The 7,918-nt window shown below is 32.2% G+C and overlaps 1 protein-coding gene across 2 annotated transcripts; it reads right to left on the minus strand.

The window, feature by feature from the left end:
* Positions 1–214: 214 nt before the first annotated feature.
* On the minus strand, positions 215–4,031 carry LOC110798319 (zinc finger protein JAGGED). Of its 2 annotated transcripts, none has more exons than XM_056838150.1 (5): positions 3,717–4,031; positions 3,497–3,588; positions 2,958–3,074; positions 1,653–1,752; positions 215–1,061 (listed from the first exon to the last, which is right to left on the minus strand). In XM_056838150.1, the coding sequence occupies exons 1-5, from the start codon at positions 3,797–3,799 to the stop codon at positions 704–706; spliced, it is 750 nt and encodes a 249-aa protein (XP_056694128.1). In that variant the 5' UTR covers positions 3,800–4,031; the 3' UTR covers positions 215–703. The 2 variants fall into 2 exon arrangements, with proteins under 2 accessions (XP_056694128.1, XP_021859190.1); XM_022003498.2 differs by having other exon boundaries at positions 3,802–4,028.
* Positions 4,032–7,918: the final 3,887 nt, after the last annotated feature.

The raw sequence follows: 7,918 nt of genomic DNA on the forward strand, positions 1-7,918 counted from the left end.
TTTTAAAAAAATAATTTTGAGATAAAAGTGAAGACAATATTAAAATTTAATGTTAATTTGCATTACCTTTCAAAATATTTGAAGCCAGAATCAAAGTTAGGTTTATTCGATCTTAAATCTCATAAACATCCACGTACATCACATGCATATGGTTGATTAATTTATTGTCGACATCCATATATATGAAGTATATTGGTGTTGAATAGTGATAAGATCGAATTAATAGTTGTGGTAAATAAATAGTCCGTAAATTAAACATATTAACGGTGTATCTCCTAAAATAGGCATGCAAAAGAAAATAAAAATAAAAAATAAAAAATAAAAAAGAAAAGAAAAGAAAAGGGGTAATGAAAGAGAAACAGCAGCTAACAAGAGAAGTTAGAATAGGAAACATTCAGTTGATATCCAACTGGCCTGGTTGTTAACCTGCAATAACACAAACTCTAGTTTCTTTTGGTTTTCTTCCAGTTTCCTCTTTCCCATAAACCTCCAAATCCCTACCAAACAAACAATCGCTTATTCTCTCTCCTCTGCCACTGCTCCTCTTCAGAAAGAGAGACATTGCAACTGTTTGTGAGCTCAAGAAAAACTATTTAAAATTAATTCCAAATATTTTTTTTCTTTTTTTAATAAAACACATTTCCTTACCAAACCCTTTTTGCATGGGCCTCTGAAATTACTAAGCTACTAATCTTAATTAATGCTAATATGGTCTTGTAACCCTATCTTCCTGGTCTAGACTGTTTCGGGCACCGGGTCGTCCAGCGATCCCTGGTATGCCTACCGGTGCTCCAATACAAGTGTAGTTCGTGGAGGATGATCCGGTTAATGCATGACCATGTGCCATGTAGTAGTCCCCTGATTGAACCATACGTTGTTGGGGTGGCGTTGTTGTGTACAAACATGGCTGATGGTGATGGAATTGGTGTGGCGGCTGAAGAGATGTTGATGATCCGCCACCACCACCGGAATACATTATTGGTCTTGTAGAGTACAGTTGAGGAGGAGGAGGAGGAGTTGGTGGCTGTTGGTGATACATTGCACCAGGTGAAACATAAGACCTATCCATAAAGGAAATTAAATAAATTAAAATAAAATTAATACTAGCAGTTAAGTTTTGCTATTTTTTGAAGAAGTGCCACTATTTTTGTTTCATTTGTGTCACTCGACATCCAATTATTGACTTATTCTTTGTTGTTTTGAATAAATGTAAAAATATTCAATTCAATAATTATGTGACTAGCTAACCATACAAATACTAAGTGTGGAGTATGTTTTTCCTTGTGTAAACATACCTCAAACGGAGTACTTATTTTTAACTTTTATAGATAGATTCTATGAAAAATCCAATACTTTTATTTATGACCAATTTTTATCTTGTTCTGAAAAAATCATAGTGTACATAATTGTAGCTATTGTCGAACAAAAATAGTACGGAGTACTACGGAATATGGATTAATTATAATCGTAATACATACATTCGAAGTATATATATAGAAACCCATTTTCACATTTAGATCGTGGATGCAACATTAACTCCCAGCCAAATTAATTTACTATTGCAAAATTCACCCTTTCATATAATTGGCAGCAAACTAAATCCTTTCCAGAAAAGATAAATATTGACTAGAAATGGGAAATTGAAAAATTACCCTAAATGGGTGTGTGGATGGTGATGAGGAACCGGAAGGGGAGGGTTATCAGAGCTATAGACCAGTTGACGAGCCTTGTTTAGCGTTTCTGTCTCTCTCTCTGCAACCAACAACAACAACAACAAACAATATCAGATTATCAGCAGTTTATCTAGCATAAAAGTCTATCATAGATTCATATCTAGCTAGAAAGTAAATACAAAAATATAATAAAAATAATAATAAATAATGAATAAAATCAAATGATATGAAATCACATCAGTCAAATCAAAGGAGACAAACATAAAAAGTGTAATACTCGTTATTAGTAAGTGTGCTAGAATTTCAGAGGTTTACAAGAACGGCAAGTTTTTTTTTTGATATGACTACGCCTTTCATATAGACTTCTCCTACCTCTCTGCATGCCTTCTCATTTCTTCTCGACTACTCTAGAACGTCTTAGCCGGCTTAGCCTTTCACCATTTATTGTTTTTATTAATTAATTAATTACTCACCTCTTTTCCTAGGGATTGCTGCTTAATAATCAACTAACACCGTACCAATAAATGTTGCCCTTTTATGTTTATTACGGACATCCTGAAATAATTGGACCATTCACATTTTAACATTTTATAGTAGTACGTACAATGTTGATCATCATAACCTTGATTACAAAATGGAGTAATATTATTAAACTATTCATTTATATTTTATACAATATCAGATATGATAATTTTTCCCTTGTATTTTAATTATAAAATACCCCGTATCACAATTTATAGAATTTGGTATTGAAAACTCAAATGTGGCAATTAATTTAAGATAGAGGAACAATTATGATAAAAGTACTATGATAAGATCAACAAATATTGCACATTACAAGAGGGATGTAATTATATTGATTATTGCATTGCTACTCGCTATTACAGAGTAATAACTATCAATTTACTTGCAACGGTTTGACTATTGCAATATTTATATGCTAAGTACTCCACTTTGATTACATTTTGTTACTAATATGTAAAACCAAATTTTATTTCGTAAGATATGATGTAGTTGGATTGGTTCAAACATAGTTTTCAAATATAAATTTTTAATGAATTTTGCTATCAATTATAAATATTGATGGTATAGCTTTAACATTGATAAACGTATCAGTCGTTATGAATATTTTGAAACAGAGTGAGCACAAAAAGAACAATGATGATTAAAGTCTTATCTTTAATCCATAAAAAATAAAAAATAAAAAATAAAAAATAAAAATGCTTAAAAGGAAATATAGTTATAGGAGAAGAAACATTAGAGTGGAGACATAAAAGAACATGCCTTGGCGATGGCGGTTCATATGACCACCAAGGGCTTGAGATTTGCAGAACTTGAGAGAGCAAAACCTACACTCATACACTTTCCCACTTTCATCTTTGTTCTTCTTTTTCTTTTGCCCTGCAACATATTTATAACCATTAGAAACACCCATTTTTGGTAAATCATTGTAAACTACCCACTTCTATAAAGGGTATTAATTTTAAATATCATCAACAGCAAGTTACTGATGAAGCGATAATTATGATTCTTGGAATATGAATTGTAATACGAAAAATAACTAAAAATTAAAAATAAAATAACATAACCATAACCTAAACCCTAATTTATTTGATTGTAGTTTTAATCATTATTTATTTTTACAAATTAGATGAAACTTAATTTATACTTTTCCATACATGAAATTGCTCAAAAAATTGTTTTTATCTAAATATCCTGTACGTTTTAGTAAACTAAAGTGTGAAATCAGATAATTTGCGTTTCCTGTATAAAAGGAATGGTTAAAAATGGGAAAAAAAAAAGAAGGAAATAATTGATATTACCAGAAGTGGAAGTGTCTTCATACACCTGTTTGCCGTCTCTGGTGTAATCCTCCGGCAAATGATTCAGGTCCAATGGGCTCCCCTCTGGCCTCCTGCACCCCACCATTTTTATTACACCCCAAATTATTATAATTCAAAAAAATAAAAATTAAATCCTCCATATATAAACTTGTAAACAATTAATTAACAGGTTAAATTTAGTCACCCCCAAATCACATACGGAGTACTAGCTTGGCGATGTCGCGAAGGGAGGATTGACTTATATGTGATTTGGGATGACCAACAAGAGGAGAGAGTAAGCATACATGGATGGATGGATGGATGTGGGAGCAAATTAAGTTTGAGTTTGAAACAAGTTGTTAGTTTGAAGGTGATGTAGAAGAAGAAATAAGTGTTTAAAATTTTCTCTTAGTTCACTCTAGCTGGGTGTCAGCTGCAAATACAAACTGAAATTTCTCTCTCCTCCCATGGCAAGAAAGAACAAGAAGAGACATAAAAGGTGGGTCTCGTGACTTTAAAAAGGGTAAGGAAAGGGAAGGAGAAGAGAGGGTGTGTTTTAATTTAGCTAGTGTTTATTTGGGGTTTAGGGTCCACTAGCAAGAGAATGAGAGTGACATTGCCTTAGCCTAGGGTGTCTAGGTCTATGTCCTAAATCTATGTTATAGTACTACCTCTATCATTTCATATCTTCTTCTTTGTTTTAATTAAATTATTTATAATTATCTGGTTGAATGGTTGATTCTCTAACAATAATTTATTAAACTCATAGACTTATTAAAGTTGAGTTTGAGTTTATGAAAAGGATGTTCGTTGTTGCATAGAGATTTGTGTTTGTATGTTATTAGGGGGTTTTTCCATAAGTTTAATACTGTACATTATAATGTTAATCAATGTTTAAGCTTTTGTTAATTACTAACAATGTTTTTATTTGTGTGTGTGTGTGTGTTGGGGGGGTGGGGCAAGGGGAAGAGTTGGATCTAGAAGATGTTGTTACGATTGATTTGATTTTAATCCCTTGGATCACATGGGTTTGTAATTACATGATATGTATGGTTATTTTGTCAATTGTGTGATAAAGGCAATACATGGAATTTAGAAGTATGGATTCTACTATATATGGAATGGGGGACTAACTAAAGGAAGTCGATTTCAATGGTGGCAATAAATTATAGAGGGTAGGTCGAGATATGAACGAAACTTTGAAGTGAAAATCATAATTAGAGTTGTCAGAAACTGATCCGATTAGCCTGGAAAAAATTTCCCATAATCTCATATGTATTCGGCCTAATATGACCTGATAAAGCTTGGGTCAAACTCAATGTATACCCGACCTAAGCTCAGTTACCAATCTAATTTGACCAGATTTGAACTCAAATCAAAATTAGATTACCCGATTTTAACTCAACCCGAAACCGGTTTAACCCGAGCACCTAGTATCCGGACATGATATGCATTCGTTCTAAATTCAACACGGCTTGGCCTTAACCCGCAAAAAGTTGGTTTGAACCAACACAATATTTACGTAATAGAAGTATGTTTATACCCAGTTTGTATCCAAATCGACATGTTAATTGTACGTCCACCCAACTTGATACAATTAATTATTAACCCGATTTGGTCTGATCTTACTTTGATTCGATCGACATGTATTTAACTAGACCTTTTTTTATTCGACTTGATTTTAACACAACTCTATTATACAAGCATATTGTTAACTCGAATTGATTTAAATCCGGGTTTTTTCCCCGACCCAACCTCCTTTTGTACAAAACTTAACTTTATATACATAAGTATAAATATCACGCTTTAATATTTGTCCTTGCGCAATTTCAAATGTTAGCCAAATTTTATATTACTTGATATATTGAAATAATTTTACGGATTTTTCATGAAATACCCCCGAGTTTTGGCGTAATTCACCAAATGCCCCTCGACTTTCAAAATTTCACCAAACGCCTCTCACAAATGACTTATTACCCAAAATACCTTTACTAATGACGCGTCGTTAGTCCTCCGTTAGCCTAATTTTCAAATTCACCAAATACCCCTATTTTAATACTTATTTCACCGAATATCCCTATTATAAAACTTAATTCACCAAATACACATAACTTAAAATTACCCATTTTGATGCTCAACGGCTAGTTTTTGTGTTTGAAAATTAGCCGTGGCTTATTGTTTGCTAATAAATACCCATTTTTGGATTGTTTATTGTAGTTTTCCTGTTTTTTTGTTTATTTTCATATCATTTTTGTCATGACTTTTCTTTCGAAATCATCATCCACACCAATGAATCCACATATGTAACAGTCCCAAATAAATTCTATTATTGTGGGAGAAAATTTGCCATCCGAATCTCTGATATAATACTCAATAAGTGTCAATTATGTATCCAATAAGTTCAGGCCTCATCTAGTAAACACAAGGCACATTAGGTGAGCAAAAGACCAAAATAAAAACCCTTTTTAGTGAAATATATCTTATGTGAGTAAAGTTGAAGTAATTCAATTTCAAAGCTAGCACCTTAATTTTCTTATTGTCCGAATGGTGAAGAGACTAAGCAATCAAGTTCAATAACGCATACATTTTATCACAACCTCGATTTAAAACTTGGATTCATGATGTGAAAATCTTGAGTTTGGAGGCAAATCTTTGTCCCAAGGTTCATGTTTTTTCACTGGTAGATAGATGAGTTTTGGAACATACCTTGGTTTCATTTCTTTTTCTAGTTCCCTCAAATACAAAAATAGACATTTGTCCATAAAATTTGTATCACCATGTCAATAGAACCTAGCTCAAAAGAAAGTTATGAGATGGAAGAAAGGTGTTTGGAGGCAATAGAGACAGGAGACAAAAAGGGAGTTAACGTTAAATAGGTGGCATGGAAGCGATCGATAGGAGCTGAGGTAGCTCGAACATATGCGTTAGAATAAAATTAATAAGAGCTTTGTGTTTTAATCTGTTTGCACATGTTAAAGATATTTCCCATATTGTCAAAGGAATACCTTACGATTGCATGTTAAATATTACTTGGTCACATAAAGAATACCTTAGGAGTATTTTTTGGTTTAGTGTTGTATCGAGCATCATATTGAGTGTTGTATCAGAGATTCGGATGGAAAATTTTCTCCCACAATAACTGAATTTGTTTGTTACATATATGGACTCATTGGGTGTGTATGATGATTTTGAAAGAAATTAAATTCATGACAAAAATGATATGAAGTTAACAAAACAATAGGCCGGAAAACTACAATAAATAGTCATAAATGAGGTATTCATCAAGAAACAATAAGCAAAGGCTAATTTTCAAACACAAAACAAGCCGTTGAGCATCAAAATGAGTAATTTTAAGTTATGGTTATTTGGTGAAATAAGTATTAAAAAAGGGGTATTTGGTGAACTTGAAAATTAGGCTAACGGAGGACTAACGGCGTGTCATTAGTAAGGACATTTTGGGTATTAAGTCATTTGTGTGGGGCATTTGGTGAATTTCTGAAAGTCAAGGGGCATTTGGTTAATTACGCTAAAATTCAGGGGTATTTCATGAAAAATCCGATAATATTATCCTTAATATCTTCTTAAACTTTCTTAATTTATAGTACAATTTTCCAAAGTTAATTTTAGCCCGAGTGATTCATGTTTTTTTAAAAGGGACTTAAGTGATCGATTAGTTGACGTAAGTTTTTTTTGTTTATATTCTGAGTTCACTAGCGACTAGGCAACTAACATTTGTTGATATTCTAAGAGTACATTTAAATGGGACATGATAAGTATATACTTCGTAATATTTAATCACCTGTTTTATGTTTTATTAGTTTTTGGTAACTTTAATCATAAGTTAATACAAACAAAACTTAAATTTTAATTTAACTATAAAGTCAAAATTATAATAAAGCTAGAATTCTGTTTGGTGCACTTAACTTTGAATGATAAATATTGAAGTACACAGGACTATAGAAACAATGGCGTCAGATAAGTTAAAATTAGGAAAAAAAAAAAAAAAAAGCGCTATTCAAGTACAATATATATGTATAATAAATTTTGATAAGTTTTAATATGTTCAGATAAGATATGTTAGAAAAATAAGTTTAGAAAAAATAAGTGAAAATCAAGTGACTATATATTTCAACTTTAGTGTGTTATGGTACTCTGTATTGCTCCCTCCATGTCAAACTAAACTTTTCATTTACGCTTATCCCAGATTTATTGTCAAAATTTTCTTTTACGGGTAATATTTTATTATTTCCTAATTCCAACTATTAAAAGTAATCACCCCATATCATCTCTCATTATTGAGCAAGAGCCGATCTTCAAGACAGCGTCTTGGAGATGGAGCAGACCGTCGCTGGGAGAACCGCCTAGGATGGCGTAAGAGACTCGATCATCTCTTGATTAAGCCAAAAAAGCATTTTTTCGAAC

This window comes from Spinacia oleracea, chromosome 3, assembly GCF_020520425.1.
Source record: "Spinacia oleracea cultivar Varoflay chromosome 3, BTI_SOV_V1, whole genome shotgun sequence".
NCBI classification, from domain to species: domain Eukaryota; kingdom Viridiplantae; phylum Streptophyta; class Magnoliopsida; order Caryophyllales; family Amaranthaceae; genus Spinacia; species Spinacia oleracea.